Source organism: Melopsittacus undulatus, chromosome 4, assembly GCF_012275295.1.
Source record: "Melopsittacus undulatus isolate bMelUnd1 chromosome 4, bMelUnd1.mat.Z, whole genome shotgun sequence".
Classification (NCBI taxonomy): domain Eukaryota; kingdom Metazoa; phylum Chordata; class Aves; order Psittaciformes; family Psittaculidae; genus Melopsittacus; species Melopsittacus undulatus.
In genome coordinates, this window is record NC_047530.1 from 93,628,851 (window position 1) to 93,653,238 (window position 24,388).

The following is a 24,388-nucleotide window of genomic DNA, read 5'->3' on the forward strand; positions in this document are numbered from 1 at the left end:
ACTGCACTGCTGTGCCCTGCATGCCTGCTCAGAAACCCAGGCTGGCAGCCTACTGCAAACCCCCTACCGCCTCTGCCTTAAGGAACAAAAGCCCCGTCCTCTCCAGCTATCCCTCTCTCCCGGTTCCACAGCCCCCTGCGGACCACCACGCCTTCATTTAAACCTTTCTCCACTTCCTCCTCACCCATACACCTTCCTTAGCAACAGTGCTGTGCTCCCCTCACTCAGCCGCATTGGCGTTCACGTTAGCTCAGGCGCGGCACGCTGGCCCCTGTACCTAGCACCTATGGACTGGAATGGCTGGGCCGACCCAGGAGTGCGGGTGAGGTGCCGGGGACACCCGCGGGTGTGCACGGGCCTTGGCGCTCCCCTCGCCCTCCCGGGCAGTCGTTGGAAGGCAGCTGCAGCCCCGGGCACGCGGCGGCGCCCGCGGTCGTTGGGCTGCGGCGGCAGGGACCCCGCGGTGCAGAGCGGACCGCGGCCACGCCGCTCGCCCCAGCGCCGCGCAGGCTCCTCCCTTCGCCCCGCACCGTAACCCGGGCCGGCTGCGGCGGCGCAGGGCGCTCCGCTCGGCTCCTCACCGCCGTGCCGCCGGCACCTGCCCGGTCCTGCGGGCGTGCCCACTGCTCCGAGTCCCGGCGGCGGAGACCCGGGCAGCCCGGCCGCTCCTGCCCGCTCCCCTAGGCCCCCCGCAGCGCGGCGGGCGCCTCTCGCTTTGTCTCCAGAACCGGCCGCCGGAGCCGCTCACACGGATGCGAGATCCGGTAAGCAGCCGTCGCCTTTCCCAGGGAAGCGCGGGGCAGGGAGCTGGCGTGGCGCTGCTTCCATCCTGCTGCTTTGCGCCAACGGTCCCTGCGGGCAGACGGAGGAGGGGGTGGCGCCGCGCTGCGCTGTGCCGTGCCGTGCCCCTTCCGGGGCCGGGGAGCGGTGTGAGCCGTGGCCGGTACGAGCTCCATCAGCCCCGTTACCGTGGTGAATGTCCCTGGTGCGTGATCATCCCGTCCGGTCCCCGCCCCGGTGTCAGGTGCCGCGATCCCGGGAGGCCCACTGGAAATCGCCCTCCTCCAGGCAGGGCGGAACTTTGTGTGCGAGGAGCCTCGGCCGTGTGCGTGCCGGGGTGAGGAGGATGGTGCGGGGATGCGGCGGGGGCATCGCCGTGCCACTTTGTGCGGGAGGCGAAAGCAGCGAGTTCCGCTGGGCAAAGCTGCGGTTTTCACTGCGCCCACATAAATAGGTGGTGATAGGTAGTGTGATGGGGAGCAGAGAGCAGGGAACGTTACCCTGTGTCAGAGAGAAAACAAACTCAGAACAGCAGTCTATTTTTAAATAATTTCCGTATGCTTGTGAAAGATCAGCATCAGACCGTAAAGAATGTAAAAAAAAAAAAAACCAACCAAAAAAACCCAACCAAACAAAAAAACCGAGAAGAAACAATGTTCGCTGGGCATCAGAAATCTTCCGTAAGCTGTTTCTGCTCGAGTACTTCATTTTGCACCTACCTCTGACTGAGTGCAAGTGCGCTGACAGCGTAATTCACTTCTCTCACACATGGATGCACTGCCCTGTTTCAGAAGGGTGGCAAAAAGTCACTTCTGGAGGAATTTCTCTTGGTTTGGAATTATTTTATTTAATATGCCTATGGTTCTGAATGCTTGTCTGAGAAGTCATGGGCAGGAAAAAGCCACCTTTTACTGAGAACAGAAAGTGGTGAGATTATGAAGTCTTGGATGGACTGTGTTCCCAAGGAGTTCATTCCTCAGGCAAAGGCCAGCTTTGAGAAAGTTCTGTCTCCACAGAAGTGGATTTTCTCCTTATTGCAGGCTAAAGAGCTTGACTGTCCAAAGCTGTGGTTAGCATATATTTGATAAATTGCCTTAGACCATCAGGTCCTAGAAAGTAAGATACAGACTCAGAACTTCATTAAATACTCTTAGGAGAATGGAGTCCAGGTTTGTTGCTATGTGTGTTGCAGAAGCAATATACTGTATTACTCTAACAGCTGGATTTTCTGATATAATAAACGCATTTCTGCCTGGTATATTGCATGTTTATTCATACCCTTAGGTGCTAGTATTGACAAGTCCAGAATTTCGTGGATCACAGGAGAGTGTAGGAAGCATTCCTCCCAAATCCTGTATAATTCTGTAGGTGAAAATTTCATGCTTACGTTTCTTTAATGGCATTTTAAATGGCTGTAAGTGCAGGGGGGCTGTTTTGTAGTATAATGTTTAAAAACAGGGTTCAGTGTCTTGCAGTAATGTGTATTATTAATATTGCTGTGGAGTTACTGCAGAGGCATTTCTCATGGTTTTTTTTTGTGTGTATGAAGTACGTTCAAGGTCAGGCCTTCAGGCATTTCCTGGAAGTTAATTACCAAGCTGAGGAAAAGTATAGCTCAAGGTGAGGGGCGTCATGAACTCTGCAACTGCTGAGGGAGTGGCAAGGTCACTTATGCATGAACACACAGAGCACACACTGTATAAAAGTAAATATTTGGTCTCTGCTGGACTTGTACCATAGTGGATTTTATTTTTTTCCTGTTCTTATCTAATTCCTGAGATTTTATTTCTGTATCAAAGGTTCCATTTCAAGTTTGTGTTCTGAAACTAGTTTGCTGCCATGAAAATCTTTGTCTGTATCACTTTAACAAATATTTAAGATTTAGATTGCCATGCCAGAAAACATATTTTCTGGCCATAATTTCCATTATAAATAGAAGTATTGGTCCTTTAAATCAAATTATCTTGCTCATACAGTTCATGAATGGTCCGTGTGTAGCGGCTTCATATTGTTGCTGCATTGGCATCCCTGTTACAAAAATCCAGCATTTTCAGTTTTACATGGATGGTGATACCTTGTGGTAATGCTTGTGAGTCAGGCACCTGCTCAGACACAGCCCATTGCCTACCATTTCCCACTGTCAGCTCTAGATGACTCACAATTCAGCGCAACATGGAACTGCATTAGGGAAGCTGTGGGCTCAATGTGCAAAGTGTCTTCCTCTTTTAGCATCTCTGAACCACTGTTGAAAGGCCTTCAGAGATGTCTAGGTCTTTCCATTGATACAGAACGGGGCTTGGCTAGGCTGCAAAGGTCACTAGAATCATCCTGAAAGGAAAAGCAAATAATTTGGCGATAAGCTCAAAAATAGCCTGTGCAAAGCTTCACTGGGATAAATAGCCTGTTGGCCAGCCAGTGTTCAGCTTTGACATTCTGGATAATTCAACTAACTTTCAAGCAGCCCTGTGAGCTGATTGTGTTACAGTCAGTGCTCTATAAACCATGTGCTTACCATTGTCAATCTTAGCAAATTACAAAAGAGATGAAATATTGCAACTATCCAAGGGGGAGGCGAGTCTAAAGCACACTGTACTCTTCTCATAGAGCCCGACATTCCTGGGTTTCTTTTCCCCCATCTGCTCATAGCATGAGAAATCCTGAATCACCTAGGGCAGGGAAGGAGGTTAAAGACTTCATCATGAAACCAGCTAACTGTGTTATCTTACTATAACCATCATACCATCATATTGCAGAAACATGCCAGGTTAACTGGTAGTTATTTGTACTGGTTGACCACATTCCATCCTTTGGTAACATAGTTACTAGCTTTTTACTTGCACTTTGCTTACTTAACCTTTAGTGTAAAAAATAGTCAGAATCCATTGAACTAATGCCCCAAATTGGTTTTTGTAGATTTGAAACCACAAGGCAAGCTTAATTCTTTATAGACAATTTAACAGACTTCTGATGAACTGTGAATTTATATGGGGGCTTTGAGCAACCCAGTCTAGTGGAAGGTGTCCCTGCCCATGGCCAGGGGGCTGGAACTAGATGATCTTTAAGGTCCCTTCCAACCCAGACCATTCTATGATTATATGTCAGAAATGTCAATTAATCTTAATTCTCCTTTTTTGTCGCCTGCATTTTGAACCATAAGGAAGTAAGGCAGAATAGGAATTTTCAACAGATAGGACAAGAAATTTATTGTTGCAGCCAGCTATTCACCCAATAAATATCCTTATTAGAGGTTATAGAGTGTGAAACTGTTATAAAATTAAGTAGCAAATATTTCCAGAAGAATCATTACCTTTATAGGAAGAAACAGAAGGTTCTTCACCCTTTTTTATTCTAGAGAGATTTTGCCTTTGTAGGAAATAGGGTTGCAGGTAGAAAAATCTGTGAAATCATGCTTTCTTCATTTCTTGGAGGTCTATGAAGCGGTGCAGACCTCTGTCTGATTTTAGCCTCTCATTTGTTTCCCTTAGCAACACAGCTTCTGGTCATTATGGTTGGAAGTTAGTTTTATCAGTGATGTTATGTATTGCAGGTATCTCTTTTTTCAGTATTTCAGCTAAATCATCAAAGAATAAAGTATATTACAACAACTATTTCTTTTATTTTTCTGCCCTCTCCTGGTTTACTGTGTCTTGGTACACTAATTTTCATGCGGGATTGCTGTGAATTTCCTAAAGGAAGGAAAATGGCACTGTTTTTCTATGCCACATCAAGAACACCTTTTTAGTGGGTCACTGTCAGGATGCTGTTCTATATTGCATAAGTATATTTCAGTGACTGCTGAAAAGTCTACTGCTTGTAATCCAGGACATTCTAACGTCCGTGTTACTTTATCCATTATGTTAAAAATGCTTTTCTGCTGAAACTGAATGGTGTTAACAAAAAAGGGAGAGGAAGGGATTGTGTTTTGTTTTGATACAAGAAACCACAAGAGAAAGAACTGTCAGCAGTTCACAGATGCATGCTTCAATGTTCAGTATTTCTAGTCTGTTTTTAGCCTATTCTCTTAAAAGTGACTAATATCTTTGTAGACAGAGCATATTAACAAATCTGGTAGAAAGCCATCACCTATTCTCAGATGCATAGGGTTATGTTGTAGCAGCACAAACATACTAGATTTTGACTTCAAAATAGTCTGCATAAAAATAAATGAGAAAATAGGTGGAGTCAGAGGTCGAGACCTCTGTGCTCTGAAGCAATGGGAAAAGCCTGTAGGTTCTACATTCATATTCTCTGTAGCAAGTAAAAGACAGGATCTTCCATGTGTCATTTTGGATGTTATCTGTATATTATAGTGGTTTATCAGTCTTAGCTGGCCCAATAGCAATATAATTTTATTGCTGTAGCTTCTTAATGCAGTAATGTTGTATCTGTTCCAAAATGAAAACTGTCCATAGAAAACAGCCAGTCAACGATATTCAAGTGGCAACATTAACTAATGGCAGTAATCCAAATATTTGTACAGCAACAATAGAAGTGTTCAAATAATTGGTATAACTTTTTAACTAGAAAAAATAAAACAGACCCTTATGTCACCCACAGTTTCTGTAGGTGAAAATACAGCTCAGTTTTGTGAGGTAAGATACGGCACTGCATGGCATAACCATATAAGCAAGACTTGGGTTTGGCAGATCTGTGCGTGGAGGATCTCCTCTGCACATGATTTCTCTCTCTCAGTACCCAAAGCAGGTGAAGATGCTATTATTGACACGCTGCAGACACAATCTGTGGAGAGACCTGTAGGCAGTGTGCTGAGAGATGGGTGGATCTGGTCCTTCACAGCAGGTGAACAAGAGGATATAATCTTGACCCACTTCTAAGAAAGATGATTGTATAGCTTGGCAGCTGTCTGTGGGAATTAGTGGAGCCTGGAAGGAGGTCTTGGCTATGTTTTTTAAATGGAGCTGTATAGCTGCGGGGCAGTGTTATGAGCTGTTACTGAGACGGGCATTTCTACAGACAAGTTTAGTAGCTCTTACTATGAAGAGCAACTTCTCCATAGAAAGATGTGTGGTTCTCAGCAAGCAGCTCCTTGCACTGCTTCTTTTCAATGAAAAGCCATTCTGTTGGTTTTGGTTGGTTTTTTTTTTCTCTGCACAAGAGAATGATTTTGCCATGACATTCAGTGCTTTATTGTTTTTTCCAGAAGAGACTATTTGCTATACTAGCTGAATCATTTGCTGTAACGGTGAACAGTTGTTTCAGGAAACATGTTGACAGATGAACATGCTGTTTCTTTTTGGAGAGAACGAGCAGAAGGCAGTTTTCTATTTAGGCTGTTTGTTAGCAGATTTTACATCAAGACCAAGTGTGTGTATAAATTACTGTATGCTGTGCCAGTATATGGCCTGGCATTTCAAAAAAAACTGAATGAGTTTGGTGCCTGCATTTTTAACCTATTTTTCACCAAATTCACTTGAACATTTCAAGGTACAGAAGTACAAGTGTCTGCATCACTGGTGACATTGGCCTGAAACAGTCCTTTATCTGGCAGTCACTGACTGACCCTTTTATATTCTGAGGCACATCTAAGTTCTAGGATTCTATAATCATCACACTTCTTAGTACAGAAAAATGGAATATTGTTTTAACTTCTCATGACAATACTGAAGTAACCTTTTTCTTACCATGGGCTAAATGCAAAGTAGTGCTGTCAAATAGTTTATAAAAAGCAGAACTATGCCACGTTTTATCTCCTATATTAGCAAATATTTCTCAGTATTAGGATTGGGATCCTTATTTATGAACTGAAGTGAATGATTTTGGTGGGAACCATATCTGGGCTTTACATTAGACAGAAATATAGAACAAAAGGATGAATGTTTCTGAAATAATCCACTATTTAAAAATATGCAAAGAATAAATCATTGCTAATGCCTTAGGTCCCTGTTATTCTTAACAGAACCTAATATTTGAATCAAAATGTTCTTTGGTAAGTTTTACCCATGATTTCTTTAATGCAGTATTTTAGTAAGACCAATAGTCAAAATATTGACAAATGTTTCCAACAGTGGTGAAGTCAGTGTTATGACTAATTCCCTTGGTATTTGAAAATATGTTACAAAGGGGAAACAAAGTTTCAAAGTAAGTAATAACAATATTTCAAAGTAACTACTAATGAGTAAATCAATACTGAAGTTTGGCAGTTATTTGTTTATAAATATAAAAATCTCATTCAACATTTGAAAACCTCTTCTGAAAAACTGAAGATGGAAAAGCAACCTCAAGATAATAATTAATTGAAATTCAGTCCTCATGCTGTACAGTCAGCTAGCTCCTGGAAGGTACTGGTACTCTGAGCTCATCTTTGTGTCTTCTCCAGCAAGTCTGAGCAGCACAGGTTCTGTTGGGGTACCACCAGTCACTGTGAGCATCCTTGATTGAGCATGGTCCTGCTTGGCTTCACTGTCTTTGCTGGTACAGTCCTCTCTCATAGTCAGGTTATGTTGGTGAAAGATGTATCATAATAAAGAGACATTTCAGCCTTGGGTGATATGGTTTAGTGTGAGGTGTCCCTGCCCATGGCAGGGGGGTTGGAACTAGATGATCTTGAGGTCCTTTCCAATCCTAACTATTCTATGATTCAAAGCCCGTCATAGGAATGCATGAAGACAGACAAAAGCTTTTTCTGCCCAAACTGTGATCTGGCTTTACACAAGCCATTGCAAACACAAAATATGTGACATAAATAGTTCATACTGCACCTGACCTAATAAGCCTTGCTGTACAGCTGTGTGTGCCACATCTTGCTATCACAGAGCATAGTTATATGGCTTGAAAACTTAGCAGGGTCATGCTTCTCAGGCTCTAAGCACAGGCAAAGAGGCTCATTTGTCCACATCCATCCTTCCTGGCAACTGTTTGAAACATGCCAGCATGTAGCAAATTGTGAAGGCATTAGAGAATTTGTGATGAATTATGATATTATACCTCTCAGAACACCATGAGAGTTTGTTTATGCATTCTCCAGATCTTCTCATGTTACCTCTGTCTTACTACCCTACTCTTGAGGTACTCTGTATGTCTTGATAGACATATTCTATCTTTATGCACTACTATTTGCATATACTTTTAAGTTAAAATTGCTCTCTCTGCTTCTCACTTCCCTGGTGCTTGATACCATGCTTGTTAGCCTGAACAGAAAGAATCATTTTCAGTGCCATTTAAAATGCTGATTTTCTCACTTTGCTCTGTTTCCTATAACTGAAAGCATTTGATTTAATCTAGCTGGATTTTGCAAAGGATTAATGCATAGTAAAAGAAGCTAGATCATATAGGAAAGGAAATGTTTTTTGAGGATTTGGTGAGGAGTGCCATTACCAGTGAAATAGAGAAAAGTTTCTTAACTATCGAAAGGATGTTAAATTCTTATATAACTATCAGAAAAGATATAATTAGAAAAAGTTTGATTTGCATGCTAAATGTCCAGGCATTTCTTCTTAATCAGCATTACCTAAGCCCATATAAGTTAGTTGGTGTGCCTAAAACTGTAAAGCAGAAAAAGATACATCTTTAGTCCTTGAATTTAGAACACTTTGCACTCTAATAAACTAAGAGAGCTCCAAGCTGGCATTGTTTCTTATGGCCTGTGGATAGGGTTGGAGTGTAGTTCACTGTGTTGGCTTAACTATTTTGTTTGAATACAATCAGTTGTATATACACAGAGAGGTTTGGTATTTTGCTCTTTTAGAGTGAAATGTAAATGTTTTTCCAAAAGACAAAGAGAATGGGCTATTCTTTACGCACTATACAAGCTCTTAGGGTGCATTTTCAAAGCCAGCTTGTATTGTTCTAGGAGAGTACTGCCTCAGAAATGGGCAAGTCTGCTTGCTGGCTTAATGTTTCTGCCTCCTTCCTTGCATTTCTGAGTTTGAGAAGGAAGTAATTTTAAATTTCCATTTGCTTTTAATTTGGATCAGCTACAACTTGTCTTGAAGTCACTGGTGTCAATAAAGTGGAAGGACAAAGAAGTGTGATGGGGGCATAAGAGGAGCCCCTTGGCAGTGTCATGGCCTTCAGGCAACTGAAGGCAATTGTGAAGCTGCGCCATGAGGAACATTATGTACAGAGGCATCCCGCGGAACTGACTGTGGTGGTGTTTTTAGTAAAGCTTAATTTTCTGCATTTTAATCATTTATCAATCTGGCCAGTGTGTCTGGAGTGCAGTCATAAGAGAGCCCACGTTCTTTTTAGTTTTAGGGGTTTTTTTAAATTATGCTGCCACCTGTAATAGCTAATATCTTTGATTTTTATTTGGCATTTTTGTAAAAGTGATACAAGTTCATCCTAGTATGTATTCTCTATTTGCAGTGTCTGGGTTTTAATGTGTTCCTGAAGCCAAATTTGAACAGTTTCCTCTTTCATTTGCAGTGATTCCTCTGGTAAGCTCTTGCACTGTGACAGAGCTTCTTCATCCTTTCAAAACTCTGACACAATTTTGAGGAAGTGTGATATTTTGCTGTTACCAGATGTCTCCTGTTTAAAATACCTGATATTATACTTTGGTTTTCCTTATTAATACTTCTTTAGTTTTAAAATTCACTGAAATCACATTTATAACTTTATATTCTTGAAGTCAATCAAAATGAGAAATTTTTGCAGGTTAAGGGTTCCATGATGCCTGCCTGTGCCGGTTCCAAGAAGATTTTGGCTGGGGGATACCATAGGCTGCTTTAACAAAGGCGTCTTTAGGAATACTGTCCACAAAAATCCAAACCAAACCACCAATTAGTGGCTTTTATGTTTCCCACTTGTTGCAGTAACATTTCTTTCCTTGCCTACAAGCAAGGCTGAAAGGTCTAGGTGCAGTAATCACTGAAAGAAGCATACTATCCATATCCCATGCCCTCCATTGGAAAGCATCTCAAGAGCATTCTCTTAAATGTTCATTTCCTCACTAGGTTTTAGAGAAAGTCCAAAGCAGTTTTCTTGCCCAAAAGCTGCTAACTGAAATAGAGAATTTAATAGAAATATATTTCTTCTTTATTTTTGAACAATTTTTTAAATATATAAATCAAATTCTAGAGTATTTTGCAGTTGTCATACTTTAATGCATACTCTAGACCAAACCTATTCTTCCATCCAGCTATTGTAGATCTCTTTTTGTAATTGTTATTCCCAAGCCACACAGAGCATATGAATGCAGGATCTCTCACTGAAGATTTTATTTCTGCTGAGAACTGGAGCTACAGGGGCAGAAGACTAATGTGAGCTCTGCACTGGCCAAGCTTTTAGCCCTCTCCTTTCACAGTCTACCACACCTACGGTGGCTCGGCTGAAGACGGGTTTCAGGTGGAACTAGGCATAAGGCAGTAGGTTTCTTTGTGCTAAAGCAAAAAAATGCCATTACTGTGATCCCCTGGGGCCTTCCTACAGCTCATGAATAGGCAATGAATAGGCTCTTGTGCCAAGGTGATCATTTACACCAGAGCTCCATGATATAAAATTAAATTGTTTAGAGAACTGTTTCCATTAGCACTGCAACCACAACTAATGTCGATGTTTTGGGCATATATGACATGTTCCATTTTTTTGTCACAAGTTTTGCAAGGATTTGTAATACCTTAATTTCAAAACCTTAATTTCAAAGAGCAGGTCTTGAAATTGAATTCACAGACCTGTGACGTACCTGATGATGAAAATAAAAATCCTGAAGGTGGAAAACATGGATATAAAGTCAAGCAAGAATATATTCATTGAGACTGGGAGGTTGTACAGAAAAGTAGCATAAGACTGGTTTAATAATGCGGCATGAGAATACCAGTAAGGGCTTTTACAAGTAAAATGGGATGATTCTGATTATTTCAAAGGAAGTCTATTACTGAAATGAATTTAATGTCCCCTGTAATACTTGTGCTAATGGTTAAAATTAATGACTGCTCTAATAGATACTGCTAGTTTTTTGAAAAAATAAGGAAGACCCAAATACAGAAATCAATACTTGGGAAACGCAGCCAGCTAAAAACACGTTAGGGTTGTTTTTCTCTAACCCAGAGTCCTCTAGCCTCTAGAGAGACATGTGCTGAGAAAATATCTTTGCTGAACCCACTCTTTATGCTTTTATGAAAGCATAAACCATATATATATATACAAAGTGCCTTTGACATTCAGGAGCAAATCTGTTTAGATTGAGTGCATGTAAGTGAAAAAAAACACATTAAGTGCTTCTTTTTCATATTTCCAGTGTAATTTAAATAATTAATTTCCCTTTCACAGTTGTTTTTTTTTTTTTTTCTGATGGCCACATGTCTAAATATTTGTCTTCACTGTTCAGAGCTGTGCAAGGAACAATTAATATCAGTTAACTCATTAGAGTTCACTGTATTTCGAGTGTTGTTGAAGTCAGGAACACATGGTGCTTGAAGTGTTTTCTCTGCTTTACATTACTTGTATGAGTTTGTGCTCAGTTTAATTATAGGTTTAGCAGAAAAAAGATGTCAGATTCACGCTGTTTATAATTGTATTTGTCAAAACATACTCTCAAGGAAGCACAGATTCTGTGATTAGTCTAAACTTTTAGTTTAGATTAGTTTAAACTTTTGAGCTGCTTGAAAGTTGGGGGGGTGTGTTAAGTTACTGTAAAAATTGTAAATATAACTTTTTATTACAGTGGATTTGAACATGTTATAATATTAGAACAAGCCAGCTAGTCCAAGCTGTCCTGTAAGCCCCTATGCATTCCCATTTTAAATTCTAGATGCCTGGCAAATTTTAGATTATTATTAAATATGCAAATACTGTGATAGTGAAGTTATGAGTAGGTGCAGGCATGCAAACTTACATGACATTTGAATGTAGTACTAAATCAGAATGACTTGCCTTATTTTTTCCAGCACATGACCACAATTATATATCTATGTTTCCCTTGGGCTAATAAACCCTGAGACAGCTGGCTGCAAATATTGAGTGCTGGATTCCCACTGCCCTTTGCAGTCAGATGGAGACTTTGGAGGAAAAGAGCAATCTCCTTGGTTTGCAGACAGAAAACAGTATGGAACAATCATTCACTGTCAGCTCATTGGTATGTATTACAAAGAAATGCTTTAATGGCTGAGCACCCTCCCTTTCAAATAGGAAACAATTCAAAAGAGATGCTTAGCAGTGTTGGCTGTCAGCTACAAGGGTTGCTTCCTGCATACTGCCAGTTCCTCCCACATTCTGCGTGATGGCTTTGTTGCAACATATTTCTATATATGTGGTTTATGGGGTTTCAACTTGCTTCAGTGATCAGGTTTTTAAGAAGTTGAAATGAACATTTTGAATAGAAAGGGTAAAAATTTTCATCAGAGTAAGAGGAAATAACTTGTAGTAGCCAATTATTTGGCCACTTAAGAGGAAGTTAGTTATAATAAACAGCTACGCTTCTTCAGTGGAGTTCTAACTTCTTGGGCTGTAACTGCCTTGTTTGAAAGTGGAAATGAACATTTGAAGACAACTGTTGACTGAGCAGGGAAACTTACTGCTCTTTATTGGGAACTATACCCAGCAGTCACATGATGGAGTCAGAGTATTCAGGCCCTCCATCAAATTATTACAATAACTTGGGACAGAATCCTGTAGAACTTCATGTATGGAGGTTTCTAAAGAGAATACACTTTGTGTTGCCTTAGATAACTTCTACAGAGATTTAATAAATTTTCTCTTTCTCTTTTTTTTTTTTGTGTGGTTTGAAGATTTTGGAAGGGGATAAGATCACTTTTTATTTGTGATTGCAATCACTATTTATTTGCAATTGAGAAACATGTTGGAATGTTTTAACTGTTTTCCTGGTGGTGAAACCAATGCCTATTTTGTGAAAAAAAGCTAAAGATTACTACATTCAGCTCCGGGGCCTCCAACACAAGAAGGACATGGATTTGTTGAAACAAGTCCCAAGGAAGGCCACGAAGATGATCAGAGGGCTGGAACACCTCTCCTATAAAGACAGGCTGAGAGAGCTGTGCTTGTTCTCTCTGGAGAAGAGCAGACTCAGGGGAGACCTTATAACAGTCTTCCAATACCTAAAGGGGGACTACAGAAAAGCTGGAGAGGGACTTTTTACAAGGGCAAGTAGTGATAGGATGAGGGAGAAAAGCTTTGAACTGAAAGAGGGAAGATTTAGGTCAGAAATTAGGAAGAATTTCTTTACTGTGAGGGTGCTGATACTTCGTGTAGGCTAAAGCAAGAGAAGCTTTGTCCAGAGAGGATGTGGCTGCCCCATCCCTGGCAGTGTTGAAGACCAGGTTGAATGGGACTTTGAGCAACCTGATCTAGTGGAAGATGCCCCTGTGTGTGGCAGGGGGCTTGGAACTACATGACCTTTAAGATCCCCCCCAACACTAACCATTCTGTCATTCTATAATTTCCTTTGAGTTTCTTGAATAAGATCACTTACTGAAAGCAAAACTTAATATCTGGTTCTGTTTGCAAACCTCTCTGTTCTTTTTCAGAAAAAGCTGGTAGCTATTCCTGACCATACAGACATCTCTGTGACCCCAGAAGAGAGAGTACGTGCCTTAAGCAAACTTGGCAGCAATATCACAATCAATGAAGATATCACTCCACGTCGTTACTTTAGATCTGGAGTAGAGATGGAACGAATGGCATCAGTATATATGGAGGAGGGAAACCTGGAGAATGCTTTTGTGTTTTATAATAAGTTCATAACGTAAGAAACTGTTTGTAGTCTTTACAGCTTATAATTCTGAGTAAACTGAAAGCTGCAGTGAAAACAGGGCACACCTTTAGGTTAGGGGAAAAATGTTGTATGTTCTTGCAGAATAGCTTTGTTCTCTGAAGATCTTTAACTAGAGGCTTTGTTGTAATTTTGTCTCAACTGTTAGTACACTACTCCTATCCATCTATTAATTGCCAAGACGTGAACTAGCCTAATATACAGAAGTTTACTATACCACGCTACACTATGAGCACTGTGTCCTACAGATTATTCTGTATCTGTCAGCATGTTGTTAAAATAAAGTGCATGGCTTAAAAAGCTATGGTTAGATAAAATTTCTGAGCCTTTAGTAGCTATGCCCTATGAACTTTTGCTGATCTTCAAGATGGTAGTACTGCACAGCGCTTAAAAACCATGAAAAAATGGCTTTTGCCTCATTTTAGTTTTCTTCCCTAAAGGGATTAAGTAAAATGTATTGCTGCTTACATGAATAAACAAAATCCACAACATATGTTCTTTGTATGATTATTTTTCCCATGCAAACCACCAAATCTGGAGGGCTTTCTTTGCAGCTCTCAAAATAACCAGCTGAAAAATATATCAGTGGCAGATTTCAAACTAGCTAGTTTTGTTATAGTATCGTTTGGTTTTCTTACTTCTGAAATGGGCTTTTTTGTATGTGTATTTTAAAATTTTCATAACAGAATACCTCTTTCCTCCTCCCTTATTTTCCTCATGCTTTGAAAACTAGACCAAATCTTTCTTATTCCACTTAATTTTAAACATCTGTATCTCTATAAAAAGAGGGTCTGGAGGTGAACATCATACAAATTGCTGAAATAATGATAGCAGCTGTGTATTCTAAAGTCTTTGCAGCTGAGTATTGCCATAATTTAGATGCCAGGGTAAGTTCAGAACATTGCAGTTAGCTGTGCAGCTTGATCTGGTAAAAATAACTGCTGTAATGACAGTCAGTTCTGCATTCTGGACTTCCCATGTAAGATTTAGTATTTCAGGTCAGGACAGATAAAGACAGCAGAAATAGGATTTATTAACACTGACTAGGTGTATGGCAATTTTGAGAGCTATTTTTAGGGGCTGGCTGCTAGGTAGCCCTTTTTTTTCCTAACCAAAGTATGTTTAGATGTAGAAAGTAGTCTCCTGTCATTACCCTATGGGTCCCATGCAAGTCTCTACAAGCATCTAAGTGTTAGTTTAAACAAATTTGTATAAACCTGCTCTGAGTCAACTGGAACTCAGTGTTCAACAGTTATGTGAAACTGATTTTTCTGTCAACATAAAAGCTCTTGTGAATGTTCCTCTGGCTACTGAAGTGAGCACACACTTTTAATTTTCTAGGTTGTTCGTAGAAAAGCTGCCCAATCACCGAGACTATCACCAATGTGCAGTACCGGAAAAACAAGATATTATTAAGGTAGGGTTATGGTTTCTTGGCCTTTAAGAAATGTTTGCCCGGAATCTCTACCTATTTTCTCAGTACTCCCAATTCACACATACCCCATGGCAGCCACCACACCTCTCTTCACTAACAATTCATGTCTTTTTTTTGTTTAATCACCTGATCAGTATTGGAAATCATATTATCAATCTACAAAGCAGACAAGAATACTTTATGAAGAAGTTAGTAGACTGTTGGAAACCCAGGTACCTCTATTTCTGAAAGTCTATATATTAAAAATACACAAACTCAACAGTACTTAGAGTTTGATTCTGATCCTAGTTACATGAGTAGATAATGGTCCAAACTGGCTATTGCAAACAGGAAAAGAGAGATGTGTGGCATTACTGGTGTCTGTGTGGTATTTGTTTACCCTGCTAAATAATCAAAGTATATTTTTTCTTTCTTTATTACCAAATATGTAGTTACTTAATACCAGATTTTTCCCTCCACTTGTGTATAAAATAGTTTTACTCTCTCTTTTTGTAATTTCTAAAAGAGAATTTCAAATACAGTCTTATTCTGAGCTTAAAATATCTGGAATTGCCCAGTGAGAAATGTTAGAATAAGCATAAATGCCCCTTGCTTCGTGGTGCCATATTTGCATCCTTTCCCTACAGTTAAAGTTCATTGGTGTTTTATTCAAAGCTGTCAGGGTCCGACTGGGGAAAACCCCAGTGTTGGAAATATTTCATTCATGATCCCCAGAGTGAATTTAAGACACAAGTGAGGTCATGTACCATAATCAGTCGGTTTATTTCTTATTAAAAGACAATTATAAAAAAGGAAATGACTATAAAAAAGATAGTGATAGGACAGATCAGAAAAAAAGATAGAAATTCATTCATTCATTCATTCAGAGCTCAGAGAGATAGCCACCGCTATGGATCCAGTGGTGTCCCGAGGATTCAAAGTCACTGTCCTCAGTAATGGGAGTCCTCCAGGGTCTGTAGCTGGCATCAGAGGACAGTGTCCCCAAGGGCCCATAGTAGTCTTTGGAGGTGGGTGATTACCTTTTTCCCCTTTTGTTATGAGGTGGGGGGAGTACCTCTGTTCTTAACATTACCTACTGCATGTTCCTGGTGGACCAGTTTCACTGGCCTTGCAGCCAGCTCTTCAACTGTGCATGTCTGTCAGCTATCCTTGAGACAATGCACAGTTCCTCATACCAATCCTTGAGATAATGAATGGAGGAGTCTTAGTTCAGCTCCTCCCACCCATCTCTCAAATAATGGACAGTGGAGTTCCCTCTCAGTTTCTCATACCAATCTTTGGGACAATGGACAGTGGAGTCTGGTTTGAGTTCAATCTCTCACAAAAGCCAAAATGCTTCATGCCAGATTTCTGGCTGTGTCTCACGCAGTGGGGCACTCAGTAGGTTTAAGCAAATGGTCTCTTTCCCTCTTTTTCCCTACAGCCTCTAAACGATTTTGTAGTAGCCTCATCATCAGTACAAAACATGGGGCATTGTTTTTGTTTTACAAACAGGGGTGCCACAGGAAGCTACCAGCTGTCTCTGCAAATAAACATTTTTTTTTTCTCCACCTGGAAATGGCTATATTCAGATATATTTCTGTCCATGGAGTCCCAGAGAACACTGTGATGATCCTACCTGAAAGTTTGACTTGGCTTCTTTAATAAATTACACCTACAACAAAAATGTTAGTCATCACACAGCTATTAAAGAAAACAGAGATAACAGATAGCAATCTAGAAAAGAAGGATTAATCTTGCATTGAGATAAGTAGTAGTCATGTCACATCTTTCATTGACATATAGTTTTACTGAAATCAGTGTACTACAGAAGTTTCATAATATGATGAATTAGTTCCTTTCTTTCCTGGGAGAAGATTGATACTTTTTTTTTTCCTATTTTGTAATTTTAAGATCTGTATTACAGCTGAGTTTTACTTTCCAGGTGGTTCTTTTAAAAAGTGCAAAGTAAACTTATCTCTCTTTCTTCCCCATCCCACCCCAAAGAAATTGAAGGAGGTCGCATTTCCACGGACAGATGAATTGAAGAGAGATCTTTTAAAAAAATATAACTTAGAATATCAAGAATACATGCAGAATCAAGTAAGTTTTATATGCTTATTAAATAATTGTTGTTATGAATTATTTCCTGTCATATAAAACATCTTAAAAACGAAGCAGTAAAATGCCAGTTCTACAAGAACCTAATCATTTCACAGGCTGCTTAAAATGACTTCTCACTTCTCAGAATCTAACCAGTTGGTCATTTGAAAGTAAATAATGCAAATGTGTGCTTGGAAATAAGTGTGCTGTGGTATTTACTTAGTAACTGTCTACAAGTATCTAAATAGATCTTGGGTACACTCTGGTTCTGTTTTGTAAGAAGGGTACTGTTAATACATCTGTATGAGTATATGGAAAAAGTCCCTTAGCTCCTGATAAGTTCAAGTTTGAATTGAACCTGCTTTAGTCTTTAAATAACTGCAAATACTTGTTTCTTATGTATTGAAGTCACTGAGAACAGGATCTGTAGTTTTAAAAGCTTGTCTTGGAAAGAGTATCTGGGAAAAAAACATCTTTTTCTTTCCTTCCATAAAATTGACTCCATATTCCTATCACTGATCAGCTTGAGGCTTTCTTTCCTGCTCTGTTTTGTTCATGACATTTAAGAGATGACTTTGCTGTGGGTTTGGTTTTTTTTTTTCATTTGTTTCTGAAGATGCTTGAAGTTCTTTACTGGTGAAGAGGAAGGGCCATTGAAACCCAAAGCTTCCCTTGCAGTTCGTGGAACAGCAGGTGGCTTGGGGACAAGATGACATAGGCCAGGGTGGAGAAGCCACCTAATGTATCAGGCTGGAGAGGCTATGCACCAAAGGCAGATTAAGCAATCCAGGGAAAGCTGAGGAAAGAAAGTAGCAGAAGAAATTTACCCAAACAGCAACTTATCCAAACAGCAGCAACAAGCAACAAAACCAGATAACAAAATGGATTATGAAACCTACCCAGAAAACTCATGTCTTCATAGATCTCTTGTTGCATTAAAAATTGTAAGGGCTTACTCTTCCGTCTAGTCTTTTTACCATTACTGTTCTGAAAAGTCTTGGTCTGTTGACTTTATATATGGCAAATGAGGCCAGTGTTATAGCTGCTGAATTAAAAACAAAACAGCATGCAGCACACGTATGCTAACTGGAAACTTCATGTTAGTAATTCCTTACTTTCTGTATTTCCCTCCATATCCTACTGCATTTGAGGATATAGCTGTATTTTCCAGTTCAGCAAATTTCAAAAGACTCAATTTTTAATGACAGGATCTGGTGGTTTTATTAAACAATTAGATTGCTTCTTTCCCTTTTTTTTGTAGCTTTTTTTAGTGTTTTGAGACTGTCATTGTTTTTCATATGTTTCAGAACAAACGTAGAACTGAATTTCTGAAGAAACTAGAGCATCAAAAGCTAATAGAGGCAGAGAAGAAACGAATTGCGCATATGAGGCAACAGCAGCTTGAATCAGAACAGTTTCAATTCTTTGAGGATCAACTTAAGAAGCAAGAATTAGCTCGAGATCAGAAAATCAAAGAGAACATGGTTATGTCTGAACAGATAGATGGAAGTACACTATCTTGTATTTCTGTACCAGACAACAACTCCCTGTCTACTGCACTGCTTCAAAACAGAGAGGGGAGCAGCAAATCTGGCTCCACTGGGCATTCACCTCCAGTAAACAGGGTCTTAAAACCAGCAGCTACTTTAAGTGCTGTTCAGAGTAAGTGCAGAAATTTTTCTTTATTTTTTTTATCTGCCTCTTTGCTCACATATTGCATATGCTTATGTATATATTCACCATGAGAATGTCCGTAGTGAAATAAGCATGAACCGGTTCATGCACACACAGAAGTTCCATATAGTTTCTTCATTTTAAGAAAGGAGATTGGTTGCACAGTTTCGCATTTTCCATTTGAGTACCAATAGATGGATCTGGGGACTGAGCCTTCGTGTTCCTGTGTAATGAACTCTGAGTCTTGCCATGGATTTCAGAACAAAAAAAGCAGAACATGCAGTGCTTCACCCTGGAAAGCCCTGGCCAGGGATGGTATCAGCTCACTGTCACCTCAGGAGCAGGGTAGTGGGCTTATTTTATGGGCTGGTGACCTCAGTTTAGAGTAAAGTGATTGTGCTGTGGATTTTCTCTTGTTAGAAATCTGTGATTTGGAATTATAATTCTTTCACTTCTAATAATTTTTTGTAACTGTGTGTATTTCCTTATATTAAGGAACTTCATTGTGTAAGCTGCAAATGCCTTTTTCTCACTCTTTTTTTTATTTTCTCTTTTGTCAGCTCAATTGGCAGAAGCACTCAGAGGCGTCATTTTGCCCAGGGATCTCTGTCACAAATTTCTGCTGTTAGCAGAGGCAAATACATTAAGAGGAATAGAGACATGTGGAATTCTCTGTGGAAAACTGGTACAGTTTAATGCTCACATTTGTTTGGGGAAGACATTTGATAGTGCTGTATTTTCCTGTAATGTCTTGATTTCAGAACAAAAGCAGATCTAAACAATTAGTCTTTAGTGTAATTAACTTCATATTATAAATTGAGGGGTCACTTCAGCAGCGTAGGCTTGCTTTATTGGGGAAACATCTGATCAAAGTACACTGCTGTTATAAAAGGTAGCAAGTTTTTCAGCTGTACATGCTGTACAATACAAGCTTTTTCGAGTACGTTCTCTGGCATTCATGTAAGGTAAGTGAGGTTTAGTTGCAGGACAATGAAATATAAAGACTGTTAGAATCTACAGGAGTCATCAAATTCATAACAGCACAACAAAGAAAATCCCTCCCTCCATCAAGCTGTACTACATCTGATTTTCAAGCTGTTTGTTTATTTTTGTTTTGATTTTCCTTTGACCTAGATAACAATTAATGTCCTTTTAGAGCAAGGAAGTATGCCATGGATGATGCTGGCATATATAAAATTTTAAAAATTATGTCCAGGTGTATTTGAATCGTATAAAGAGAAAGAATAGCAAGAGTAGTGATGTTACAAGTTTCACAGAAAATAATAATAGTATTCTGAAACCTCTTTTTTCATGTTATTTTAAAGGACAACCTTTTCACACTCATCTCTGAGAACACTGCAATATAACAGTCTCATGTTGTTACTAATACTACCCTGTATGCTTTCATGATAAAATGTTAAAGCATGTTTTCAGCTGCAGTAAGTCAGTCAGTATAGCTGCACTGGAATCAGCAGAGCTATATAATGCTTTGGTTTAGCTGATAGGCTGACATCTTTCAGATCCTGATTTAGCATTTATTTATTAGTTCATTTGTTCAAACAGTCAATGTTTGTTTTACAGACACATAATGAATTTACTATCACCCATGTAATAGTGCCAAAGCAATCTGCAGGACCAGACTACTGTGACATGGAGAATGTGGAAGAGTTATTTGGTATTCAGGATCAGTATGATCTCCTCACTTTGGGTTGGATCCATGTATGTATGACTCATAAATTCCAGCTTTTCTATATCGGCTCTGCACACTATGTGGAAAAAAAGAACTTGGAAACAACAAACTATAGAACTGGAATAATCCAGATTAATTTGCTCACTTAATTCTCATTGTTGTCATGTAAATTAGCACTAATGTTCTACACAGATAAGTGTTTCTTAATGCAGTTGAGCCATCCTGACCACACAATGGGCCTGCATTTGCCAGTACAACTTTTGTTTATGTTGACCTAGGAGTATTTTATTACTTTCTAATGCCATTTATTTTCTACTGTATTCAAAAGGGGAGGGGAAGGACGTATTGTGTTGTTTAAATTTTATATTAATTTCGCTCTTGGGGATTTTGGACAACAGAGTCATTTGCCTTTGTCTTGTGCTTCTTCATTCCACCTTTTTTCCCTTGTGATCAGAAAATTGCTTGTGCATCTGGTTGTGAATATGCCACCATAAATCTTGTACTGAAAAGCCACCCTAACAATGTAGAATCTGGTTTAACAGAAATTTAAGAAACCAATGTGGGGAAGTACTGATGCTTTTACTTGTTACAAATTACTGTTCTTTCTTGAATGTATATCAAACATGATTGGTATTTCATGATGTTAAGTTTTCCTTTTCTTTTTGTAGACACATCCAACACAAACAGCATTCTTATCCAGTGTTGATCTTCATACTCATTGTTCTTATCAGCTAATGTTGCCAGAGGCCATTGCAATTGTTTGCTCACCAAAGCATAATGAGTGAGTTCCAATTATTCTAAGTAATATTTAGATATTTTCCCCCACTCCTTGCTGCAAAATCTGATCAAGTGCAAACAGCACATGTCAACTGGGATGAAAGGCAGGAATACTGTATTGTGAGTTTGATTTCTTTAGATTGCTTAGACTTGCATTCCAGTTAGTCTCTATGCACAGTATTGTTTATGGCTTCTCTCTCCTCCTCCTCCTTTCCCAGCCCAGGGTTTTAAATTTTATTTATTTTCATACTCTGCTCAGTCAAGTAGTAGTGACAGGAGCTGTTCTTCTGGAGACCTCAGTGTCAGTACCCTACCACAGACCTAGCTTCATTCTGTCTGATGAAGGAAGTAGAGGGGTTAGACATACTTCTCTAGGATGATCTGGAAAATGCAGTTTTTGGAGTAGAAAATTAAAGATCACATTTTTTATAAAGTCCTATTTTTGTACTTCATAAAATATGAACAGTAAGTTTCTGGAAAATAAATGGAAATATGTAAGTATTAATGTGAAGGTTTATAATGGAACAGCTTGCCCAGAGAGGGTGTGAAGTCTACATCCCTGTAGATACTCAAAACCAGGACATGGTCCTGGGTAACCTGTTTAAGGTGATTCTGCTGAAGCAGGGTGTTGGACTATCTGTAGAGGTTCCTCAATCTCAACAATTCCATGATTCTCTTTTGGAGTGCTTGGCACTTCAAAACCCCAGGGCTAACACAATTTTTTAGATGGTGCATTTCTTCAGCCTTCCTTTCTGGCCGTCCACCTTTTTAGATAACTTCTGTGAATCCCATTCTGCTTGCTTAGTTTCCTGTATGAGCCATTCAGGTAGCACAGCTCTAAATACAGGTTGATTGACAAGTGCACTAGGCTTTGTAACCTAGAGTATGCCTGCATACCTTTTCTAATCTCCAGTCTTCCAAACTTCTTTCATAGTTTATGCTGATACTCTGTAACAAATGGAACCTGTTACTAGTATCTGTAACATTTATCAATCAGGTTCTGTCCTGTAGCTATTAGGTATTAACGTTCTTCCCAGAAGATGGGGTTTCTGACATTTTAGTCAACACTCAGTTTTAGGTCATACATATGCAGCAGTGCATTTTGTAGTGCTTTGTGTTACTTACCCAAGAGTGGGGAGGATGTGTACTCTCACCAGTCATTTACACAGCTAGCTTAAAGGCTGCTCTATTTTAAAGTTGTCCCTCTAGAGTTTAGTGAGTGAAATGCAAACCAGAACACCTAAGTTTCTGGTTTCTTTCTGCGTGAACTAGCCTCGGCCCTTAGTAGCCTATCCTCGCTAATGAGAATAGCTCCAGTACTGTGATTTCTTTTTTTCAGTCTTCCCCTCATCATGTCTTCCTTTACAAGAATACAATTCCCCTTGATTCCGAATAGTTTTAAGTATCCAACTCAGCCTTGGCTCCTGTGTACCAAAGGTCACTGAGTACCACTCTGTTGTCCTTCTGTTAAACTAAGCAATTTGCATGTGAAACCTTGAACATGTATTATGGGAGCAGTATGTAACAGGAATTTCAACTTTTGCTTTCCAGCACCGGCATCTTCAGACTTACTAATGCTGGCATGTTAGAAGTTTCTGCTTGTAAAAAGAAAGGTTTCCATCCACATACAAAGGACCTTAGGTTATTTAATGTAAGTATATAATCCAGCATGATTTTGATTATTCAAATTCTTGCCCATGGTTCTGCTGCAAGCAGAACTTACATGTGCTTCAGGTTAGATTTCTTTATAGTTTTTCCTTCATGTTAATAATCTGTTACCCGTAATTCCTTCATTGCCCATAATTTTCCACTGACTTCTCAGTAACTACCATATCTTTTGGTGGTGTAATTAGCATAGTATGCTATATCTATAGTATAGTAAGAATTATCAGAAATGTCACTGTCACCCAGAAGAAAACAATTTTTACCATTGAATAATGAAGATTTTCTTTCTTAAGAAAACTCATTTTCCCACTTCAAATACAGAGCATCTCATATAGCTCAAACAAAAATGATCAGGTACAGAGAAGTAATGCTGAAAGACATTGGAAATTATTTCTTTGTTGAAGGACTCTCAGAATATCAATATTACTCCACAAAAGGAGTAGAAATTGGGGTTCTTTGTTTTCTTCTCTTCTGTTATTATTGACTGTAGGGAATAATAATAAGATTGTCCAACTCTGAAAAAAATGTAAGACTTCTTTTTCCAGATGGGCTCTCTTCAGTGACACCTTACAGACTTAGTTCTTTAATGAAGTTACTGACCATTTGAGCTGATCTATAATCATTAGACACACTGCTGTTATTGTATATTGAACACAAATATCTTTTCAAGTACAGTCCCCCAAACCCATGGATATTCCAACAAAACCAGTGATCACAGCCTCTAAAGACACAATCTAGTCCTAAATGATTAAAAAAAAATCCACTATATGGGCAGACATATCTGAAACCACTGCAGGAGAACAACAGTGTTCATACATTCCTTGCTGCTGTTCCCCATCACCTTTTCTAATGCAGCACACACCACCTTCTTCATTTAAGGTATCCCACACTGTGATACATAAAGGATCACACAGAACTATAATCTGTTTCAGAGGCTAAACCCTGAACAATATTATCTTTATAAATTTATTTCTGATTGGATGTTGTAGTCCTTGCTTTATTCAGCATTCTATACCTGTGATGGTCAGGATTGCCTGTCAACAGGCACAGTGACAGGTACAGTCAAGGCTGGACAGATAGGCATAGTATTAAGCAGGCTCAGAAAATGAAAAAGAAACGATAGCCCTCTTATGCTGCTTTACTGAAAATTATTTTTGTGACTAATGGTTTGACTTCTTCTGCAGCCATGTTCCCATGTGGTCGGGAAAGACATAAAGATAATTGTGCTGGATCTGAGGTGATATGGATGGACAATCACTATGTTACTGTACAAATGGCCAAAACAGAAAAATGGATCTCTGTTTTTCCTACATTTTCAGAAATGAATTTTATATTTATACATTTTAGATTGAATGGTTTGATATTTATTGCTCTAGCCTGTTTCAGAGTTATTTTGTTGCTCCTTCAAGATGGATTTCAGTGGCATTACCCCTGAATCTGTAAACAAATCTCACCTATAAACCACAATAAAAATAACTTCAAACAGTAACTGTGTTGAAATACATAACGTTTCTTCTGTCACATGTTGGCATAATTGCTTTCTGAGAACTAGAGATTTTTAACAGCGGCTGGCTCTTTGTGACCTCTGACTACTTAT

General features: G+C 39.4%; 1 protein-coding gene across 1 annotated transcript; it reads left to right on the forward strand.

Moving 5' to 3' along the window:
• The first annotated feature begins 541 nt into the window (after positions 1-541).
• On the forward strand, positions 542-24,280 carry STAMBPL1 (STAM binding protein like 1). The gene is made up of 11 exons (XM_034062349.1): positions 542-764; positions 11,628-11,815; positions 13,224-13,441; positions 14,810-14,885; positions 16,890-16,985; positions 18,293-18,647; positions 19,220-19,344; positions 20,241-20,378; positions 21,018-21,130; positions 22,678-22,777; positions 23,976-24,280. Exons 2-11 carry the CDS (start codon positions 11,732-11,734, stop codon positions 24,030-24,032), a joined length of 1,362 nt encoding a protein of 453 aa, XP_033918240.1. The 5' UTR covers positions 542-764; positions 11,628-11,731; the 3' UTR covers positions 24,033-24,280.
• Positions 24,281-24,388: the final 108 nt, after the last annotated feature.